This window comes from Leptinotarsa decemlineata, unplaced genomic scaffold, assembly GCF_025532065.1.
Source record: "Leptinotarsa decemlineata unplaced genomic scaffold, Ldec_3_MD MMD2_P_RNA_scaffold_14, whole genome shotgun sequence".
NCBI classification, from domain to species: Eukaryota; Metazoa; Arthropoda; class Insecta; order Coleoptera; family Chrysomelidae; genus Leptinotarsa; species Leptinotarsa decemlineata.
In genome coordinates this window covers 4,725,238-4,749,722 of record NW_027412528.1, presented here as the reverse complement: position 1 = coordinate 4,749,722, position 24,485 = coordinate 4,725,238, and the positions used below count along the sequence as shown (strand labels likewise).

General features: G+C 33.8%; 1 protein-coding gene and 1 long non-coding RNA gene across 4 annotated transcripts in view; both read right to left on the bottom strand.

Moving 5' to 3' along the window:
- Positions 1 to 24,485, bottom strand: part of LOC111515950 (ATP-binding cassette sub-family C member 4) — a 161,206-nt gene that overhangs the window by 30,421 nt on the left and 106,300 nt on the right. For all 3 annotated transcript variants that reach the window (XM_074176982.1, XM_074176978.1, XM_074176986.1), the window contains 2 exons: positions 6,767 to 7,212; positions 6,590 to 6,709 (listed from right to left, as the gene is read on the bottom strand). In XM_074176982.1, the coding sequence (XP_074033083.1) occupies positions 6,590 to 6,709; positions 6,767 to 7,212 (566 nt within the window). The remainder of the gene's footprint in view (positions 1 to 6,589; positions 6,710 to 6,766; positions 7,213 to 24,485) is intronic.
- Positions 2,304 to 6,583, bottom strand: LOC141482947 (uncharacterized). The gene is made up of 2 exons (XR_012465816.1): positions 4,381 to 6,583; positions 2,304 to 4,200 (listed from the first exon to the last, which is right to left on the bottom strand). It is a non-coding gene; the product is annotated as an uncharacterized lncRNA (long non-coding RNA).

Below are 24,485 nucleotides of genomic sequence, written 5' to 3'. Positions count from 1 at the left end.
TGTTCTTCTGAGGATGTGAATCCGATCGAATTTCTTTTACTGCTATGTTCATTTCCATCTGGAAAGGGAGTATTTTTTTTTCACACGAGGCTGATTTCAGAGACTCCTTAGAATTTTTCTTTGGTTTATTAATTATGATTTTTCTCTGATTTGCTTTTGTTCTCAGCTTCTTGACTACTTTGTCTTCTCCTTTTTTTTCTTTTTCCAGCTTGGCCTTTTCTTCATCTTCCTATACTTTTTTCCATCCACTCGAAGTTATGACATAAGGTATTCGTTACGTTGTTCGTTTTCCTTTTCTTTCAGGTGACTTGGGCCACAGGTGATGAGTCTTCAATTTGTTATTCACACAATCTCCCGTGTGAGATGTGGTTTCTCCTGAATAAGTCACAGCTGGTTCTTTGATCATCGTATTATCTACGATCGTCAGAGAATAAGAAGTAGCGCTTGGAATTTTTGTTGTTAATTGAGTATATTCTAGATGAGTAGAGGTATGATCTGCCGAAATGAAAATCGACATATCATTTTTTTCAGTCTCTGTCGGATAGCTATCAACAACAGGAAGATTTTTGTCCTTCGTTGGATTCACCTCCAAGGATGTTTCATCAAGGTCCATATTATTATCCGATATTTCATTCAATTTAGTACCTTCATCATTATTTTCTGAAAAAGTGTCATTAAAAACCACAATGGATGTCTCAATTACTAATTGATCAACTACAAACTCTACATCTTTATCGGGTGAAGGTTCGACCAGAAACATTTCTGATCTTTGAGGAACTGATTTGTCAGTTATATTCTCTTGATCAGGAAGATCATCGATGATAACCATATCTGATGATTCACGTATTCGATGATCAACTTTAATAACATTGAATTTATGGAATATTTTCTGCAATACTCTGAAGTGTCTCATCTCCTCTCGGATTTCTTCGATCGATTTTCCTTGCTTCATTTCAGCAAAGGTTTTAGAATCACAGAAATCAGTGAATTCATCAAAAGTGGGAGACACATTATTGTCTTCAGGAAAAATAACAGAATTTGTCTTTTCGGCTTTTTGTTTACAAGACATTTTGTATAATCAATCGCATTACCATTCCCTGGAAAAAGGTATCAAGCTCTAAATCCATTCGAAACTTGTAGCGAAACGTGATTTCCACAGCGCCACTCCGTTATAGAACCCACAATACATTTCTATGTGCTCTAGGCAGGGCTACGATTAGCAGCTCGAGAAAGGTTTTTCAAGGCGAGTGTTTTTAGTTCCACATGAAAACGGCAACGGCTATTTCGATCGTGGATACTGCAAAGGCCATTTAAAAGTCAGAAAAGATCGACACATTGATGAAACTGTTTTCGTGCTTTTGGTTGAATAAAACTCATAATATTATCCTTTTGATATTTGGTTGGTGCCTGCACTATTTTAGGTAGGTAGGGATATAAAATTCAAGTGTAAATCTAAACGAGCAGTATTTTAGTTTTGTCAAGTCATCTGAGAATGAACAGTCTACCACATTTCTGCTTTTCACTACAAAGAGCCAGGTTTGATCCACTACAACCCTGAGATACCATACGATCCATTACAAAATGTGTTTGTTTTGAGCTGAATTAAAGCATCTTCTAGGATTGAAGCAAAATTTACTTCGGTGAGTTGCATAGGTATATGGATTATTCCTTTTTCAATTGATCACTGCTTTTTCCAAAGCGTTTTTCAGTTCAAAATGGACATGTCAGCCGTTAGGATATAACGACACAAGAGTTATCTACAAATTGCCACACAATTGACTCATAAGTGTGGTAGGTTTTATGACCATCAACAAATGATATTATAGGAAATTCAACTTTCTGTTTCACCGAATGTGGATGTTATAATAACTGAAATACATTCGTAAAATACTTGAGATTTCATCCATCCGTTGTCAATAATTCCAATGTCCCATTCCTTTGGAACGCTTTCTGCTACATTCTTGGGTAATCTTTTGTAGGGAAATATTATCATAGATGGTGTTGTAGATCCAAAGGCCGATAATGTGAACATTACCGTGATGTCCCATTTTGATGGACCTTGTTTGATTTGATAGACATATTTGCTCCTCTTGAAGCAATCACTTCATCTTCTTTAGGGCACAACATAAAACAAGTTTCGTCCCCATCATAAACCTTTGTAGCAGTGTTGCCGGCGGGCGAAATTCAAAATCACCAAATCTGTGACACAAAAATCACCAGATTTGAAAAATTATCACTAGATTTCAGAAATTCTGCCTATTGAACAAAAAGTTATTGGGAAATTGTGACCAAAACTAAATACAAAATTTGAAACAGAAAATATATTGAAATGAATATTCATTCTTACACAATAAATAAAAAAAAATAAAGAGAACTCTCTTACAAATAAATATTTGAGCAAAAACAAACAAAAAATTAATGGCCAAGACAATAAATGAAAAAAAAATAAATAAACAGAACTCTCTTGTAAATAAATATTTGAACAAAAACAAACAGAAAATTAATGGCAAGTATATTTTGATCATCAACTACCTACTACTATTATTTTGATTCATACATTTTATGATCACATTTCCCTAGTATACTATCAAAAATTTCAAAGTTGTAACAGTATTCCTCACTCTTCACTCTTTTATAGTTAAGAATTCCACTAAGGGGATACGAATTCAGTCGGTTTCTGATTTTTATTTTATTTATATTCACCTGACTGAATATTCTATCGACACAAGCACTGCTGTGTGGTAATGCAAATATGAAAGCAATTAATTCCAATTAATTGGGATATGCTTGTGTGCCATCACCATTTGTCACTTTATTTACATTCTGCCAAAATTTCAGCATATCGACTTCTTTTTACATTTTGACAAATATCACTGTTACTCAATAATCTCCATTCACTATCTTATGCATTTATATCAACAATAAACCTTTTTCAAAATATTTAACGTAATTAATGGTCCAAGTGTAATAATTTCAGCTATACTTGGAGGATGCAAAAAATCGAAGAACTTTAATGCTTGCGCAAAATATGAATTAAAAGAAAAACGTTTCATGATTTGGCTAATAAATTCCAAATAAAACTACAGACATCTTTTTCTTAATTCAGATTTTACCGAAGCATTGAATGCATCACCTATAAATTTTGCTGCCAATTTGGATCCTAAATGTATGGCCTCTAACTTTAAAAATAGCTAAACTTGTCCTTCACAAATAATACCTAAAAACTTATCATTATCCATGGATTTCATCGTCTTTATTTCATTTTCCTAATTTTGCATTTTGATATTTTTTATAATTTATAAAGATTCAAAAGAAAATAGGTTAGGTTCAGTTAACATTGTTAGTATTTAAATTATGAACAGAACCACAGAACTCAGAAGATATGTGATTGAACATAGAACTCATGTAATCATATGCTATACAAGTGGTAAGAGTTGATTAAGTTGTGTGAATTTATGCTTCATGCCCATGATAATAATGCGGGGTTGTCGTTTTCAGTTACCGGGCTATGCGAGCGACAAGCTTAGCGTTCTTCTCTTTCAATTTAAAATTCATCATAAACAAATAAAAATAACCAAAATATCACAGAATATGAAAAATCACCAAATCACCATATTGACATGAAAATCACCGAATCTGGTGATAAATCACCAACATTGGCTACATTGCCTTGTAGGGTCTTCAAAGATATTAATTTTTTTTCTTTCAAATAGATTTCAATGTTTTTGAACCATTTTTTTCTTCTTCTTTTTCTCTGAAATATTTTGACTCGCATTTGTGACGCCTTCTGGAATTCGATTTGATAATTTTTTATATCTTTGTATATAGCATTGATACCAATGTTCTCCAGGTACTCTATCTTTGAATGGTGTTGGTCAAGAAAAATTGTCAAGAAATGATTTTACAGAGGCTTGAATGTCATCTTTCCTCTTCAGGAATCCCTTTCTATGGCTCTGAAGAATCCACGATTGCAATAGATTTTCTTCGTCCCTTGTCAAGTAAGTTCTTGGACCATGTTCAATTTTGTTGAATTTTTCACTCAAGCGGAACTGAAGTGTAGATCTGGGAATACCATATTTTAAAGATGCTTGCTTTTTCTGCATTCCATTATTGATATCTTTCAAAGCAGCTTAAACAATTTCTTCAAGGTAAGATTTGGAATATTTCCGATTTTTCTTCACTTTGGGCATCGTTGATGACCTGAAAGAAGAAGTGCCAATCACTAATTTTCGAAATTTTTCATATAAAACTATTGATTGGCACCAGTGACCATCAATAGAAATGTTCGATTCTTCAAAACTGTCACCCTTATAATTACGTAAATCGAGTAGAATCGCTTCATTCAATAAAGAAACAATGTGTATCGACACCTCTACTTACTATATGAATGGAAAGCTCATCACAGGCCAGAACAAACACGTACTTGCAGGTACACTATTCCGTCAGCAAGCTACCGAAAAACATTAAATCGTACCGTTTTCTAACAGGCCCACGACACATTTACGATTACTGACGCCACTTGAGAATGACACCGGTTTCCTACACAGGGACGTTGCCAGATTTCAGATCAAAGACAAATTTCTAGGGAAATATCCAGAAAGCTTAGTAAAATAAAGAAAATTTGATCAAGGGCCAACAATTGGGTCAGTCCCAACAATTGAATGTTTTAACCTACCACTTGTATTTGTATCTAACACCATACAAGAACATTTTCAGTTTATTGTATTCGTTTGAAAATATCCTTCATAGTCCTCCATTCGAAAGTACTACTTTTGTTGTGGAATATTTTCAATCGGGTGATCCTATCCAAAATTTCCAAAATCATATACCTACGCTGTGAACACTGAATATTTAATGACATATACCACCGACACATTCTGTAAACCTTATCGAGGATTTATATATATAGAGGAAGGTTATTTTCTCAAAGGATAATAGATTACTTAGTTCTCGTTTTGAGAATTATACTGTTATCCCCAATAGAATATATATCTGTGGTACCTCTCAATGCCGATCATCAGAAAGAAGTACCTGTCCAGTTAGGAAACATAATCTATATTAAAAAATTCTTTCATTTTCAATTTATTTAAAGGCACGTTGAAATGGTATTCACATAACAAACATAATTTGAAAGCAACCGTTGCGTTGGCTGAAACTTATATGGTTTCCAATAATTTGTTGATCCCCCTGCTATCTACCATCAGAAGAAGAAGTTATTTGTGATTTGTCGGACCTTTTGTGAGTTCATAAAAAGATGCATAGAAAAATTCGTAGGTATATTTGAAAATTTCGTATCGATAGTTCCATCCTGGTTTTCTCATGATTTTTTTTCGGCTTTACCTATCTAACCAAACGTGATAGCGATGGCGCATATATTATTTCAGCCACCTTAATTCAAAACCAAGGATACTGTAGGCATACCATGGCAGGAGTCACATGACTCGGTGGGACGTCTTATATTCTGTTTTCTATGGTGAGCGTTACCCATTAACATCGTGGGAATCGTTCTCCAATACTTTCCCGATATGGATATATGATATATACCGGGTGACAACGAAATAATTGTACACGGCGTTAGTTGTAGGGTGAGATATTTGAAATTCATAACAAGATTATATTTCATTTCCTATGCGATATTTGTAATAATGAAGCAATCTCTTCAATTCAGTCTATTTAATCTATTCTAGTGTAAATGGAACTGAACTCAAATCAAGAAAATATAAATAAAACACTGTGAAACCCCATATGATAGTATATATTTTTTTTTTACACAATATAATACAAATATCCATTTTATAGACATATTTTCTTTATATTCGATTCAAGACGACGCGACGTTTGTTCAGATTGAGAAATTTTCAGCAATTCACGTACTTTTTGAAAATTAATTCCTCAAAGCTCAATGGGAAGATGTAATTTTTGAACTTTAACATGTACAGTTCACTGAGAAAAAAATGACAAAGAAATCATCATTCAGTGTCAGTGGAGAGGTGGTGGAAGTTTAATACTTATACAGTCTTTTATCAGCACAAAAAATGAACCGCGTGGTATTGTTAACATTTTTTTGCAGTGAAAGAAGTTCACTTCAATGTCAAAGTTCAAATAATACCACTGTCTATAAAAAATCAATGAAAATCGAGTAAAAATTTGCTCTATAAAATAAAAAATTCGTGAGGATTTGATTTTTTTTCCTTGAATACTTTTCAAACTCCGTTTTTGTTTCCCACTATAATGAGTTGTTTGATAATTTTTCAAAGAATTTGGAGTGAATGGCACCTTTGTCATCATTTTGAATAGAAGTGATTTGAGATATCGTTGGAAAGAGAATTTTATGTTTATACAGTCCTATTTAAAATTTTTGAAAATTTTTGAATACATTTTTGAAAAAAACTTTGTCTGACGTCGTATTCATATATTGACTTTAACGATTATTCTAGATCGTGAAAACATAAATATAATGTGCACTAAACCATATTGAAGAGTGAATGAAATATGTTATGAAGTCGTTACGTGAAGATATGTTTCTATACATCATTTTTCAGGACAATATGTTGAAAAGAATATGAGAAATATAAAATTTTCAACTTACTCTTTCATCATTCGACAGGGTTTTGTTGTCAGAAGTATCTTTATCAGTGAAAAGAAATTTTGCATATGACAGATTATCTTGGGATAAGTCCTCATATGTTCCACGACTTTCAATACGGCCCTGAAATAGTGTAAGTCATGAAAAATATTCGTCAAATGATTGAGTGATCCAACTCACTTCTTTCAGAATAATGATGTTGTCAGCATTTTTCAAATAGTGAACTTGATGGGTCACCAATATCCTTGTTTTGTATTTGAGGAATCCGTTGATACAACTTTCATATAACTTCTTTGCTACGTGGACGTCGACGGCAGAAAGTGGATCATCGAGTAGGTATATTTCTGCTTCCTTATATATCGCTCTTGCCAAACTGATCCTTGCTCTCTGACCTCCGCTTAAAGATGCTCCAGAATCTCCCAAAAGAGAATTGTCTCCATCAGGAAAATGATCTAAGTCTGTCTCTAAGTCGCACACACATATGACCTCGTTATACCTCTCTTTGTCGTATTCGGATCCAAATAATATATTCTGGCGAATAGTAGCAGGAAATATCCACGGATCTTGCGAAGCATAAGAATATGTTCCAACGTGTTTTGTTTCTCCATTGACGATATGTAGTTCTCCTGTAAAGTCATTGAAAGTTCATTATTGCATTGAGAAAACAGTATTGTCTGATGAACCATATACCCATTGATTCCACAGAAAACGGTGTGATATCTATTATTGACGAGAATATAAGAACTCATTGGATTCAAATGTATTATTGAAGTATTATACGTAATTGTTAGTCACTAATACGTTCTAAGTAGAGAGTTTTGTCGTTGATTTCAATATATGCATGATTTGATTGAAAGTGATATTCAGTTATTTAAATTATTACTTGCATCGACGTGAAAAAATAACTGATATTGGAGAAAGTTATTGTATACGGCTAAATGGCAAGTGTCTTTTTCAATGAATCTCTTAGGTATTTTCTCGTCACACAATATAACTTCTCATTCACTGTGGTGAATGGGAAATGCTGCTGGAGTGAATCGGTTTTCAAGAGAAGAATTCAGTTTACGACCAAGTGCACCGTTGGGAATCTAGCTCAGAAATATTACGTCAGAAGAAAGAAACTAGGTAATGCTAACTCACACACTTGCCCTTTGTATGTGTCAGTGAATGCAGACCTTAGACAACATTAAGATACCGAAATGACTAAAAACTTCAGGACTCAAAATACTGTAACCTATGCTAGTGTTATCCTTTTTCAAGAGTATGTGTATCAAATATTTCATTGTATTATTTGAATGAGACGAAGAACTCACGCAGGAACCCATCGGATCCCCTATCTATCACGTACAAGAAACCATACTCTTTACCGCAAACCATGTGAGTGAAGGTGATTCTGGAAAAAAGTAACCTGGACACATCCGTATTCACTGTACATTGTCAGGCTAGATATAATCGAAGTAGCGTCGGGAAGAACGGAAGAGTCAAAAACGTCTGCACATTTCTATCAGATATGGCAACCAGGCTGAGCGTGATTTCAGCCATGTCAGAATCAATTAACGACGGCCAGCAGCGGCTGACGTTATCTTTCTTTCAGGAAATTATTCACAATACTACCCCATTTCGTGAGGCTGTTCGCCCCGAACAACATTTCAAGAGGGAACATCACGACTTATGTGAGGACTCAGTGTTTCTATGCCGACAACTCTAGACTTGCGTCTGTGTGATAATTGGATTTTGTACACCAGATCGTTTATCAAGTAAGGTCCCCGCCATGGTCCCTCCAATTTGGAACACAAACTTTTCTGACTTTGAATTTGGTAGAGCCATACTGCCTCTCGACCATTCCATCAGGCTGTGGGTGAAGAGCAGTTGTTCTAGTCTTCTTTATTTTCCAATGAAATCATAATATCGTCTCATAAATCCGACTCGACGTTGAGACCCTGATCTGAGTGTATTTCCTGAGGACTGGCGATGACGTCCTGCAACAGGGCTTCTGCCACCGTTTTAGCATCTCGTTTTGGTTTTGGCAGTGGTCCCAGAACTTCAACTGTGATTCTTTCGGAACGGCACCCACTGAGGTACTGTTGTTTCATCATTCCTATTTGTCTTGTTTTCGTACCCTTTCTCGAAGAGCACAGACTATATATATATATATATATATATATATATATATATATATATATATATATATAAAAAAGTTTTACATACAGATAAAGATATTTGCAAACGCCTTTTTCTTGAAATGGTTGAAATTCTTTTGATTGTTTGAATAGGAAAACTGACATTGATAATCTCAGCAGTATATACAGTAACTTACTGGAACTACATCAAAATTATAATAATAATGAAAATTATATCAATCAATAACTTTCTTTAGAGTCAAAAATTATGAAATCATCATACTCATTGAAAAATTACATTTATATGAAGGTATGACATTTGTCTAAAAAATCCATCAATGTTTCTTTCGTCGATTTATATGTTCAATTCATTGTTTTTTACCCATTTTTACTGTATGAATTGTGATGTTATTCATTGGCAAAAAAACCACAACTCCATAAATTATAGGCCCTGAAGAAGCTTCCCATTAGAAGCGAAAGCTTGGCAAAGCAAAGCAGAGTTTTGATTTTTAATTTTTTGACTGAGAGACCCCGTTAATTTACTTTACTGTACATATCTCCAATCGCTAAGATTCACAGTACCTGTTAAATTTGTTAGTTGAAGGTATTTCTGAAGTCTAAAAGTATTAGAAACTCACCAAATTCAAAAGTTAACATCATTGGAAAGTGAGTTCGGGCAGAAATTTTCTAGTTGAAAACTACTATCTGTGATCATTTCTTCTCACGAGAAACTCGATATCTCAATCACAATAGTAAGTGGGTCATGCTGATGAATGCGAATACTCGCTCGGGCCAGCAAAGAATGGATGAAATCACAATAAAAGCAATGATAAGCAAGGTATATGGAAAGTTCATGGCCAAAATTGAAGGGCACTTTGAAAAAAGTTGGGAAAAATAGAGGAAAAATTTGATAAGTTCTGTCAGAGAATGGATTCAATGGATAAACTAGTTAAAAACAATGCAAATAGTATCAATAAAAATAGGGAAAGACTATATAGTATAGATCAAAAATCAAGAAGAATAATCTGAGGTTATTGGGCGTTAACGAAGCTGATAAAGAAAACTTGTTGGCAATTGTTATCAACCTGATAAATAACTGGGAAGAGTCCAAACAAATAATCCACAAACAATAATAGTAGAGTTCGTAACCCAAATAAAAATAAATGAAGTGTTGAGTTCAAAGGAATATCTCTAAGGTAGCGGCATTTTTTTTAATGAAAATCTAGAAAAAACAAGCTATGGACTATTCATAAATGCCACGAAATTATTCAACCCCAGAAATGTGTGGACTCGAGGAGGGCGAATATATATGTTATATTAGAAAAATCAATGCACCCTTTGTCCAAGGATTGCACCATAATAAACAAACATTGCATCAGCCACTACGCAGTTACCCAGGAAATGACTCAGCATATTCAGCACATTTCCAAGGTTTTTCTAGAACATTCGAAGAAACGCATATCTACATCAGCAGTTCCTGATCCTATAAATATGGGAAAACAAGAGGACGCCTCATTCTTGAACCACTTGGCGACTATCCAAGTTCGTCGAAATCTTGAATCATTATTTGTAACATTTGATCAGATTCTTGAAAAACTTCGCGACTATCCAAGTTCGTCGAAATCTTGAATCATTATTTGTAACATTTAATACTTTATTGTAAATAATTATGTTCAATAAAGTTTCTTTTTAAAAATATAAATTCAGTGTGAACCACATAACAAATTGGTGCAGTGGTACGGATCTTGAGAAACGCTGATATCCAAACAGCGGTAGTCTCCAGACTTTCGACTAGAAGAAGAACAAGCATAAACCCAGTGGCAGGACGGTCTCTTCAGCAACAAGAAACCCGCATAAGTCGTCGCCGTTGCCCATCCGTTGTGAAGAAATCACTCCAGGAAACACGCGTGAGTCGTCAAACGCTGCTCATCTTGCTGTAGCCAGAGCTCATGAAGTAGGACTTCATCCCGCCACACCAAACAACCAGAAGCCACAACAAGGAACAAGAAGAATAAAATAAGAAACTAAGATAAGAAAAACGTGTTTACACTTTGAATTATCATCACAATTGAAGTTGAAATTTTGATTAACCCTCGTTCAAATTTTGAATTACAAATTTAAAAATGGCAGAAAATAATGATCCAATTGAACCCTACAAACTTTCTGAAATATTTTCAATTGTTCCCGAATATGATGGTGATTCAATTTCGCTAGGAAATTTCATAAATGCTTGCGATCATGCCGAACGCATGGCCGTAGACTAACAAAAAACTTTACTCACAATTCACATTAGAAATAAATTGAGAGAAAAAGCTGCTCAATTGATAAATTCCAGAAACCCAGGAACTTATCAAGAGATCAGAGGTTTATTAAATTCTCACTTTGGTGATACGCGAGATCTAACGTCACTAATTCAAGACCTTCAGAGAATAAAACAAGGAAATGGAGAAAATGCACTGACATTCTTCTCAAGACTACAAAGTCATAATGCAAAAATGTTATCTTGCATACAAGCTTCAAACTTGACTCACGAACAAAAAATTGCACAATCAGTACTAATCGAGTCAATGATATTGAATACTTTATTGACAGGATTAGAACCCAAACTAGGTCACATTATACGAGCAAGTAACCCAACAACGATGTTAGAAGCATCAATCAGAATAAAACGTGAGATACAGCTCTCATATTTTGAAAATCAAAGATTAAATACACGCTCATCTCCAAATCAAAGTCAAAATAGACCAAAACAAATGACAAACACCCAAAATAATTTCCAAAGAAATTATATGCAAAGCCAAAATCCAATAAGACCCATTGGAAATCAAAACCAAAGTCAAAGTTTTCAACAAGATCTTCAAAGACCTCAAAACTACCAACAATCATATATTCCAAGACCAAACTTCCAAGTACAACAACGTACACAACCTAATCAAATGAATCAATTTAGACAACAGAATTATGGTCAACCACAAAATAGACCCACAGTAATTCAGAAAAATCCCCAAAATCAAATAAATAATAACATGAGAACCCATTATCTCGATTATAATGATTATAATGGCGATAATGAGTATGACCAAAACGAATATCTTTATAATGACAACCAATATCAATACAGTTCGGAAAATAATTCATGTTATGATGAAAACAATTATTTTCAAAATCAATATGAAGAAGGACAATTCTATGAGGATTTTCACAATACCCTGTCTTTAGACAACCCTCCTATAGACAACCCTCCTATAGAGAACCTTCCTATAGAGACCCATGTATACGAACTACCAGCAGTCATTCAGACAATATCAAGCCCCAATTACGACAAACCCAGTATACAGACAAGCTATTAATAGACCCATCATGCGTAGCACAGCCGATAACCGAGAAATTTGCGGCAGTCATCAAAACGAATATCAGTCCTGTTCGAACAATGAACAAAGAACAATTATTCGTATAAGCCCGATCCTAAGCAATCTTTATTATATAAACAGTCTAAGCAATTTTAAAATACTAATTGATACCGGAGCAGGAATATTAATTTTCAAAAAGAAAACTGTAGAAAATTATTCAAAACGATTTAAAGAAAACATTCAAATAACCGGAGTAACTGAAGGAAAAGTAACAATTACTGAATCCGTATTATTACCATTTGGAAAAAATTGAGTTGAACACAAAGTTTATATACACGATTTAGATATCGATTTTGACGGAATTTTAGGATGTGATTTTTTGGAAAATTTTGAAGGAGTAGTAGATATTAAAGAAAAACAATTAAAATTAAATTATGGCACAATCCCGCTAATAAAAGCAACAGAAATGATTGATGACCAAAAAACGGAAGAGAAACAAAATCAAAATAAAGTCACTCTTAACCCACAAACATCAAAAGCTGAAATAAATGATATTTTTGAGTATGACCCTGATAATTATTTTTTCGAAATTAAATATGCTTATTATAAATACCTAGAAGACGAAATCCCTATTAACAACATAAAAATCGAACCAAGAGTAAAATTAAAATCGAAACTAAGAAATACAGAAACTATACTGTTAGCTGCTGAAAAAGAAAAAGTAAGACTTCCAAATGCTCTTGTAAAAATAAATGAAAAAGAAGAATTTTTGGTAACAGTTGTAAATGGAAACGCAATTGAAAAATCCATTGACTTCCCAGACTTACAATTCGAAAAATTTAATGAAAATGAAATTCAAAATGATTTCAGTGAAATTTTTCCAAATCGTTCAACAGAAATAAAGAGTCTGCTTCGTTTAGAACATTTAAATGAAGAAGAAAAAGAACTAATTGAGAACCTTTGTTTAGAATTCTCAGACATATTCTACATAGAAGGAGATCATTTAAATTCACGAGTGAAATAAAACATTCTGTAAAACTAAAAGAGAATGCACAACCAATCTCAACAAAATCATATAGGTATCCACACATTCATAAAAATGAAGTGAAAACTCAAATTTCAAAATTATTAGAACAAAATATAATACGACCATCAGTCTCACCTTGGTCAGCCCCAGTTTGGATAGTATCTAAAAAACTTGACGCATCTGGAAAACAAAAATGGCGCGTTGTAATCGATTATAGAAAATTAAATGAACTCACAGTAGATGATAAATACCTTCTACCTAATATCTCAGACCTTTTAGATCAGTTAGGAAAGTGTCAATACCTCACCACACTTGACTTAGCATCAGGATTCCACCAAATTGAAATGGATCCTAAAGACAAAGAAAAAACTGCATTTTCCGTAGAAAATGGCCTCTACGAATTCCTGATAATGCCATTCGGGATGAAAAACTCACCCTCCACCCTTCAACGAATTTTAGACCATATATTAACCGGACTTAGAAACGAAAGATGTCTAGTCTACATGGACGACATAATAATTTATTCCCCAACAATTGACGAACACTTGCAAAATTTAAAACTAGTATTCAAACGTTTACGAAAAGCTAATTTAAAAATACAACCCGACAAATTCGAATTTTTAAGACAAGAAATTGCATATTTAGGACACTTTATAACCAAAGATGGAGTAAAACCAAACCCAGAAAAGGTTAAATGTATAATAGATTTTCCAGAGCCTATACACGTTAAAGAAATAAAACAATTTTTAGGTTTAGCAGGCTATTATCGAAAATTTATTCCAAATTTTTCCAAAATATCTAAACCAATGACACACTTATTACAAAAAGATGTGAAATTTAATTTTGACAATGAATGTAAACTTGCATTTCAAGAATTGAAAAAAGCATTAACGTCAACCCCAATTCTAAAATACCCCAACTTTGAAGAACCTTTTATTTTAACAACAGACGCATCTTCCTTTGCAATAGGAGCAGTATTATCTCAAGGACCCATAGGAAAAGATTTCCCTATCGCTTATGCATCCAGAACATTATGTCCAGCGGAGACAAAATACTCTACCATAGAAAAAGAATTATTAGCTATGGTATGGTCAGTTAAACATTTTCGTCCCTACCTTGGAAGAGCATTCAATTTTATAGTAGACCATCGCCCTTTAACGTGATTATCTTCAATTAAAGACCCTGGTAGCCGATTAGCCAGATGGCGATTAAAATTAGAAGAATACCAATTCAATGTAATTTATAGACCCGGAAAAATACATAAAAACGCAGACGCTTTGTCTAAAATTAAAATAAATTATTTCAAAGAATGCGCAAAATTTCATTCAAAAATTTTCGCAATTGGAAATGAAGCAATCGAAAATGAAAAAAAAAATGAAAATGAAAAAATTTCGGATACTGAAACGGAAATAGGTCAGGAAACAATTTTTGAAGAATTAAAAAACGTCACAAAACTTTATGAATCAAAATCACTAATTGACTATTCTAAATTCATCTTTATTAATGACCAATTCTTAGACAAAAAACATAAAGACAATTGTTTTTCTGCAAAGAAACAAGCTTACAGAAATCCATGACAAAATACTCGAAGACAGTTTTGAAGAATATCCCGATTTCTTCTATAACAAAATCAATGTTGTGTCTAGTAAAACAGTGAAAGACCGAAAATATTATTTGATCCCATTACCCTTTGATCATGACGGAGCAATAGAATATTTGTTTAGCTCTCTATACAAAGACCAAAATTTATTCGTACCAAACAAAGTATACCAACTCGAAACAAATGTAGGATTTCCAATACAAGAAATGTTATCCTATATTTTAGCTGACAACGATGACATAAAATTCCAAATATGTCAAAACATTGTAACGACTCCTGACAAAGATCGGATTCCAATTATATTAGACCAGTTTCATAACGGTAAAAACAATTTTCTAGTGTTGACCATCCACAATCAAATGGTTCACTTGAAAGATTCCATGCCACCCTAATGGAAATGATAAGAGTAAATCTAGCAGAAAACCCTAAAGACCACCCATTTTTTATTATACCCTATGCTGTTATATGTTATAACAACAGTCTTAATAAAACCCACGGATTTAGTCCTTATGAATTAATATTTGGACACACATCCGGTAGACCCCCAGAAACCATATATAATCAAAAAGACCTTCTGACGAAATATGTCAGAGATCTTAATAACCGTATGGAATATTATTATAAAATAGCACGCACAAACACTGAACGAAAGAAAGAAAAAGCTAAAGCAAGATTTGATAGTAACTTACATCATGAACCAAAAACGTACAATATAGGTGACAAAGTATATGTAAAAGAGTCCCAAATAAAGAATAAGTTAGAAAATAAATTTAACGGACCTTTTGAAGTATTAGAAATTTTCAAAAACTCAGCGTTACTGAGAAGCCCTGAAACTAACCAAACAACAAAAGTCAATTTCGATAGACTGAAACCAAGTTTTGTTTCAGATCAAGAATGATTCTTCTTCTGGCACTTACGATTCAAATAATCAACGCCCAGTATATGCTAGTACCTGTGAATAACACTATAGGTATTTATTATCATGAAACAGGAAACATGAAAATATCAAATGAAAAATGGACTTTATTATTTGTAAAAGATATGGCACCTGTGAAAGAAGCCATTGTTCATAATCGAAACATTCTAAGTAATCTCATTCACCTACTTGAAACAAACAATTTAGGAATGAAAACTTTCAGTTCAGAAATAAGCACACATATAAGCCTTTTAAATAAAGTAGCTGATTCAGTAGAATTAAAATATGAAGAGACGCAAATAGACGCGACTGATTACAATAAAAGTAATAAGCGATATAAACGAGGACTTTTAAATGGAATAGGTTCCGTATGGAAAGCTATAACCGGCAACCTTGATGCCAGGGATGGCGAATATTTCAATGAATGTATTAACAAGATTTATAAAGACGAAACCAAATTTCAGTCACAACCTCTGTAATTAAAGAATTTAATACTACAATACGACAATTACAGGTTGATGAACAAGCATTTAATGAAGATATAATTCAAGTTGAAGCATGGATATATACGCTATCCGATAGAGTATCTTTAATAAACGCAAGGTTGAAAGCCATCCAAATTTGTGAACAACTTTTAGAAAGTTACGTATTTCTAGAAGATTATTTAAATGATATGCTGAACGCGATTACTTTTGCCAGACTCCATATCATTCACACATCAATTATAAAGCCAAACGATTTAGTTTCGTCCCTTAAGGAAATTGCTCAAACAATACAAAGAAACAATTTACCTTTACCAACAAGACTTTCTTTAATATCAAAATATTTAGACATAATTGAATTACAAGCTTTTCAAGCAGATTCAAGACTTGTCTTTACTTTAAAAATACCATTAGTAGAACCTGAATTATATATTGTTTATAGATTGTACCCCATATCAATTTTGGACAATCGAACAGGGTTACATCACATTTTACCCACAAATAAGAAATTCATAGCAAAAGAAGATGATTCAATGCTGTATGCTGCATTTGAAAATTTAAGTTCATGTAAAAACTTAAACTATAATATTGATATATGTCAAAATGTAATATCGTATGCAATGTGCGAAGCTCAAATTTTGAGACCACTTTCAGAACTTCCTAGAATGTGTTCAATTTCACTTTTATTTGCAAAAGATTATGTTTATGAAATCCAAAGTAATACTTGGCTAATTGCATTATCAGACCCCTTAGCCGTAACAATAAATTGCCAAAAACGTGAGGTTGAAACACGAATTATAAAAACTAATTCAATCTTGAAATTCCAAGATAATTGTAATGCTTTTATTGGAAACACAAGAGTGTATTCAAAAATACTTGCAAATGAACAAAATGTAACTTATAAAAGTCATTCAATTTTAATACCATATCAATGCTGCAAAGATGTACCAGAAAAAGAAAGTTTACCACATTTAAAACCTTTGAAATTGAGTAAATTGAATGTAGACAATCTCAATATTGCTCAACATAAATTAGATCAATATTCAGATCAGTTGGACCAAATTATAAATGAACCATTCGTAAACCGACATGTTTCATGGTTTACTATTTTCACAATTGTAACAATAATAGTACTTTACATATTTTGTAAATGTAGAAAAATACGTTCTATGCAAATTGGTATAATGACATCAAGCAATGATGATCAACCACCTGGAACCAGAAGAACTTTCGCTTCATTACGAAGATTACTCCCAGCTCCAGGAAGAAGACCCAGTATCCACCTAGAGGAACCCATTGAGGAAGAAATTGAGTTAAGCTGAAATGAAACATTTGCTTGACTGAAAGTTGCAGCACCGCATCAACTTTCTTTTCAAGGGGGAAGTTGTTATATTAGAAAAATCAATGGACCCTTTGTCCAAGGATTGCACCATAATAAACAAACATCGCATCAGCCACTACGCAGTTACCCAGGAAATGACTCAGCATGTTCAGCACATTTCCAAGGTGCTGGACTGGACTGATTTCTCAGAGAGCTGGAATCAGTCCAGTCATCACCTGAAGACGATTGTAGATACTAACAATCGAAACTTCGTGAACTAACGTGACTTGGAATCTCTCCACTTTTTATTTTCTTTTTCATTTCTTTATTTTTATTTATTCAATTGTTCTATTTTTACTTGTATTTTATTTCACTATTATTTCATTTCAGGTTTATGTTGCTTAATATAATTGTTATTTTCAGCTATTCATTTTTAATTCTTCGTTTTTAGTTGTTTCAGGAATTTCAAATCATTTTATATAGTAGACAATGGAAGTCCGAACTAGTGAAATTTATCATGAAACATTGTCAATCACCTTCAAACAATAATAATCTTAATACAAAATTGTCTGTTACGAACGATTTTTTTAAATTTCAAGGAAAAACTTAAAAATTCAAAAAATTAAACATATTTCTGAATATCATGCAAAAAATATCTAGAGATGAAAAGAAAATTAAATTCACTTTCGAAACAAGAACATAAGAAATACTTGAAAACTATCGAACATAATGTGGGCACTGATATTAATACTTTTTGGAACTATGTTAACAGAAAAAAAGATCAAAGCTCAACCAATGAAAACTTTATATACAATGACATTGAAATTCCACCAAAATATATATCACAGTATTACGCAGAGTTCTTTGCCAGTGTGTACCCTACCAACGCAAGCAATTACGAAACAACTTTTAAAAGTCTTCAGCACATTACTAACGATACCTTCTCGATAACATCTATAACTAAATAGGACTTTGATGATGCAGTAAAGAAATTGAAGCCAAAAAAATCTGCAGGTGTAGATGGTATACCGCCGTATATAGTGAAGGGTGGCTGTTAGAATCACCATGTATTTAAATTGAGTTAATCAGTATTTATCACTTGTTTTTATGTTTACAAAAAAAAAAGAAAAAAATTTGTTATGAAATTGATAAATAGTTAAAGTTTGATTCCTGGTTCATTTGACTTTAAATCAGACGAAATCACAGTAGCACTGACCAGTCCGAACATTGGTCCTTCGAGTAAAAAAAAATTAATAGAAAAAGGAAATTTGGAGAAACATGTCCATGCCAAACCCAAAAAAAAGTAAAAGGAAAACTAAAGGACTTCCTCCCGAATGATACAGTGACGTAGGTGATAAACCACAAACAATGCCAATTCCTCAAAACCATCAATTGAATACCAACAAAAGTTCACGTTCAAGAGCTGTTTCCAAAGAGACTGGATTATCAAGTTCTAGGCGAAGAATACTTGAAATAGAGCTGGAGGAAGCAAGAAAGTTAGCTGAAGTGGAGAAAAGGCGAGCTGAAATAGAAAGAAAGCAAGCTGATAGAGATGCAGAGCTGATAAGGAAAGAAGCTCAATTAAAACGTGAATTGATTCAGGAAGGTTCGTCCAAAAAGTCTACAATTTACGGTGCTGATAGTGTTATCGATTTAGACCAAATGAGTGTTCAAGAAAAGATAGCAAACTGGAAAATTGAAGAAACGGGTATTAACACCGATTTGCCGACGACAAATAATTTCATTACAATGACTGCTGATAATTTCAACCAGATCTGTGATGTATTCAAGCAGAACTCCAACAAATCAAAAAGTTCCGAACGTTCAGATGAAACAAAAACAAATTTGCCCACTTTTGATGGAAATCCAGAAGACTGGCCGCTGTTTTTTAGTCAGTTCGAGCGTTCCACTAATCTTTTGAATATTTGTGAAGACGAAAATATTATGCGTCTGCAAAGATGCCTTAAAGGGAGAGCCAAAGGAGCAGTGCAACCACTCCTTATCGCCCCTAAAAATGTAACGAAAATAATTGAAACCTTGAAAATAACATTCGGTAGACCTGAATTCATTGTTTTCAATTTGATAGAAAAAGTTCGACGAGCCACTCCTCCAAAAGCGGGAAGATTTGAAACGTACCTGCCATTTTCAAACGTTATCGAAAATTTGGTTACAACTATGGAACTATTTCAAAATACTGGACAAATGACGAATCCATCAATATTAAATGAAATTATCATGAAATTACCTCCATTTCTAAGACTCAAATGGGCTGAAGAATCCACTTCAGAAGAAACCATCACTTCAAAAACATTTTCACTATGGATGCGCAAAATCGCTTTAGCTGCGTCAAGTTGTGCTGATTTCAACAGTTATAGTTATCCTGAAAAACGATTTGAACAAGACAAATTTCAAGGCAGGAAAAATATAAATGTATTTTCTACAAAAAAATATGAGAAATGTCCCAACTTCCAGAATAATCATATTTTGACAGATTGCCAAAACTTCAAAAAACTTGACATCGACCAAAAATGGAAATTTGTGACATCAAAGAAGCTTTGTTTTTACTGCCTAAAGCCAGCTCATAATATATATTCATGCAGGGTAAAACAAAAGTGTGGAATAGAAAATTGCCAAAAATTCCATAACAACATACTTCACAATCTTGATCATAAAAGTAAGGCGGCGGAAGGTTCAGTGAATAATGTTTCACTCTTGAACAAGGACGACGATCCAGACATTCATGTGGAAAAAATTAACTTTTTTCAAGAAGAAAATCCTACAATACTACTTCGAATAATTCCCGTGAAACTAAAAGGACCCAATAAGGAAATTTATAAATTTGCTTTGTTAGATGAAGCAGCAACAACAACAATGATATACAGCAAAATCGCTCAAGAAATAGGATTAGACGGACCTGTAGAACCACTATGCTATCAGTGGCTCAACAACGTAACAAAAAATGAAGAAAATTCGAAAAAGGTGACTTTAGAGCTATCTGGAATAGAAGAAAACTCAAAAATGTACAAAATAAATGAAGTCAGAACAGTCAGCGGACTTTCACTTCCAAAGCAAACAATTGATGTGGAAAATATGAGTAAAACCTACCCATACATCAAGGAAACGCCAGTTCTTTCTTTTTATGATGCCCAACCAACTATTCTTAATGGCCAAGACCAATGTGCCTTAACAATTGCCAGGAAAATTTATCAGAGTTATTGCAATACGCCTTTTGTTTCTAAAACTCTACTTGGATGTGTAGTACATGGAAGATATCCACAAGGAAAGGTTCTTGAGAATTCTCTGATATTTCACGTTTGTTGTAAGTCTCAAGAAGGAGCAAATGAAGATATCCACAAACTGGGAAAAAATTCATTTAGAATTGAAAATTTTGGAATAAAATGCATAGAAGAAAATGGTAGATCTAGAGAAGACGAAAGTGCTTTGAAAATCATGGAAAATACTATTCAACGAGTTGGAAATCATTTTGAGATCGGGCTCTTATGGAGAAACGAAAATGTTACATTACCAGACAGTAAACCTGTAGCACTGAATCGCCTCAAATGTATGGAGAGGAAAATGGATAAAAATAAGAAATTTGCAGCTGACTACTGTAGAAAAATTGAAGAATATACTCAAAAAGGCTATATTCGAAAGCTGAGCGTTACTGAAGCTTAAAGAGAGGGCCAAAAAACTTGGTATTTACCACATTTTGGAGTGGTAAACCCCAACACACCAAGCAAGCTGAGATTGGTATTTGATGCCGCAGCAAAGTCGAGTGGAACTAGCCTTAATGATCATCTTCTTCAAGGTCCAGACTTGTTAAAAAACTTAACAGCAATTATTTGGTCGATCACCTTTTGTTCAGATATAAAGGAGATGTTCCATCAAGTAAGCATCCGAGATGATGATTGCTCAGCTCAACGCTTTTTCTGGCGAGGTGTGGATCGATCAAAATATCCTGATGTTTACGAAATGAAGGCCATGACATTCGGAGCGACATCTTCTCCCTGTATGGCTCAGTTTGTGAAAAATAAAAATGCTGAAGAACATTATCACATACTTCCCAAGTCAGCTAAAGCAATCATTGAAAAACATTATGTTGACGATTACTTAGATAGTGTAGAAACTGAAGAAGAAGCCGTCAAACTCATTTTGGAAGTAATAGAAATCCATGGAAAAGCAGGATTCAGCATTTGCAACTGGATCAGCAATTCTCAAAATGTTATTGACGAAATTCCCGAACATTCAAGATCCAGAACTCAAAAAAATCAGACAGTATTATATTTTCTCTGAATAAAGGAAATATAGATTCTAAAATTCTAGAAAAACCCAAGTTACCAACGAAAAGGGAAGTTCTTAAATTGGTTATGTCCCTTTTTGATCCACTAGGCTTCCTATCACCACTAGTTATAAAATTCAAAATCTTTCTACAAGAACTTTGGAAAAAGGGAATCAGTTGGGATGATGAGACATCTGAAAATATGAATACCAAATGGATACAGTTATTGGAGAATCTCAACAACATCAAGGAAACATGCGTGCCCAGATGTTATGGTTGTCATTTATTTGCCAGTGAAGAAGTAGAACTACATGGTTTTTGTGACAGTAGTGAGAAAGCATTTTCAGCTGTCATTTATCTACGATTTATTCACGAAAATATAATCTATACATCATTTGTAAGTGCAAAAACTCGAGTAGCACCTATAAAACAAATAACAATACTCAGACTAGAGCTACAGGCTGCTGTAATGTTAAGTAGATTGATAAATTCTGTGAAAGAAAGTTTAGAAATCAACATATCAAAAATTTACTCATGGACGGATTCCAGAATTGTATTACATTGGATTCGATCTCAGACAAAAAGATATAAAACTTTTGTAGCAGTAAGGGTCGGAGAAATAACTGGGATAACAGATGTATCTAATTGGCACTGGGTTTTTGGAGAAGATAACGTGGCAGATGAAAGTACGAGAGAACTTTTCCGTGCAAATGAAAGTCGATGGCTTATTGGACCAAAATTTTTGACATTTCCTAAGAATCATTGGCCGAAAGAAACTGACGAACCCCTAGAAGAAATGGAATTGGAAATGAAAAGAGAAACTATACTGAAAACAACAATTACACACAGTTATTTGCCCAGCCTAGACAGATTTTCCAAATACCGACGAGTGATTAGAGCCACTGCATGGATGCTTCGATTCATCAACAACTGCAGAAAAAGGAAAGTAAGCACAAATTTGGAGTGTTCAGAAGTGGAAAAAGCCGAAGAAATGTATATAAAATATGTGCAGAACGAATGTTTCCATCAAGAAATTGCAGATTTACAAAACAAAAGGACTTTCAGTATATCAAGCCGTATATATACCCTGTCGCCATTACTTGATGATAAAGGAATACTAAGGACAGGAGGACGACTTGAGCAAGCCAAAGATCTCACCTATTTCCAGAAACATCCAGCAATACTTGATCAAAAACATCGTTTCACGAAATTGCTAATTGAGCACTATCATATTAACTTTAACCACCAAGGACAAGAACTCATTATAAATGAACTCCGCCAGAAATTTTGGATTTTGGTAATGAGAAGTGCAGTTCGCAAATGAAAAACCGCATGTTTCTTCTGCAGGAAAATGAGAGTCCAACCTCAAGTACCTGAAATGGGGCAATTACCTAAAAGCAGACTACAAAGTTTCACAAGACCCTTCGCTATTACAGGGATGGACTATTTTGGTCCAATAGTAGTAACTGTTGGAAGGAGAACTGAAAAACGATATATCGTGCTTTTCACCTGCATGAGTATTCGAGCAGTCCACTTGGAAATTGCACATTCGCTCGATACTGATAGTGCCATCATGGCCATCAGAAGATTCATTAGTCGACGGGGATATCCAAGAGAAATACATTCCGACAATGGCACCAATCTACGTTCTGCTGATCGAGGATTGATAAAAGCAATAAAAAAGTTTGACTCAACAAAAATTTCGGAATTTTTATGCTTTAATTCTATAACGTGGAAATTTATACCGCCATCTTCACCTCACATGGGCGGAAGTTGGGAAAGACTTGTAAGATCGGTTAAAAATGTGCTCAAAGTTACATTAAAAGAGAGACATCCCAAAGAAGAGGTACTTCAAACATTTATTGCTGAAGCTGAGAACATGGTGAATAGCAGACCACTGACTTACGTTTCGAACGATGCCCTGGATATTGAGAGCCTAACCCCCAATCATTTCCTACTTCAGTGTTCTGATGGATCTGCACCACCTACAGGAGAATTTGAGATAAGCGACGCAAACTGCAGAAAACATTGGAGAGTCACCCAGGCGCTAGCGGATATGTTTTGGAGGTGATGATATGTTTTGGAGGTGATGGCAAAAAGAATATTTGGTCAACTTGAACAAAAATACGAAATGGTACTCTAAGAAAGAAAATATTTCCCTGGATGACATTGTCGTTGTTGTGGACGACACACTTCCCAGAAATATGTGGCCCGTCGGAAAAATACAGAAGGTTTATGAAGGGAAGGACGGAAAAATTCGAGTTGTCGAAGTGAAAACCCAAACAGGAATCTATAAACGACCTGTTGCCAAAATATGCAAATTAATTGGAAAAAACGATACAAATGTTTGAAGAACGAATTCAATGCTGTAGTGATTTCATCATGAGGGGGAGAATGTTGTTGTCAGAATCACCATGTATTTTAATTGAGTTAATGAGTATTTATCACTTGTTTTTATGCTTACAAAAAAAAAAGAAAAAATTTGTCATGACATTGACTTGTTAATATAATTTTGAAATTGAAGATTAAAAATAGTTAAAGTTTGATTCCTGGTTTATTTGACTTCAAATCAGACGAAATCACAGTAGGACTGACTAGTCCGAACAGTGGCCATGAATAGTTACGTCACCCACTACTCCACATATTTAATATCATAATCAACAATGCTAACTTTCCGACACAATGGAAAACTTCATAGGACAGGAAACAAACGTAATATAAAAAATTACAGACCGATATTTATTATGTGTGCTCCTTCCAAACTATTTGAACAGATAATCCATACTAAATTGTACGGCTATGTA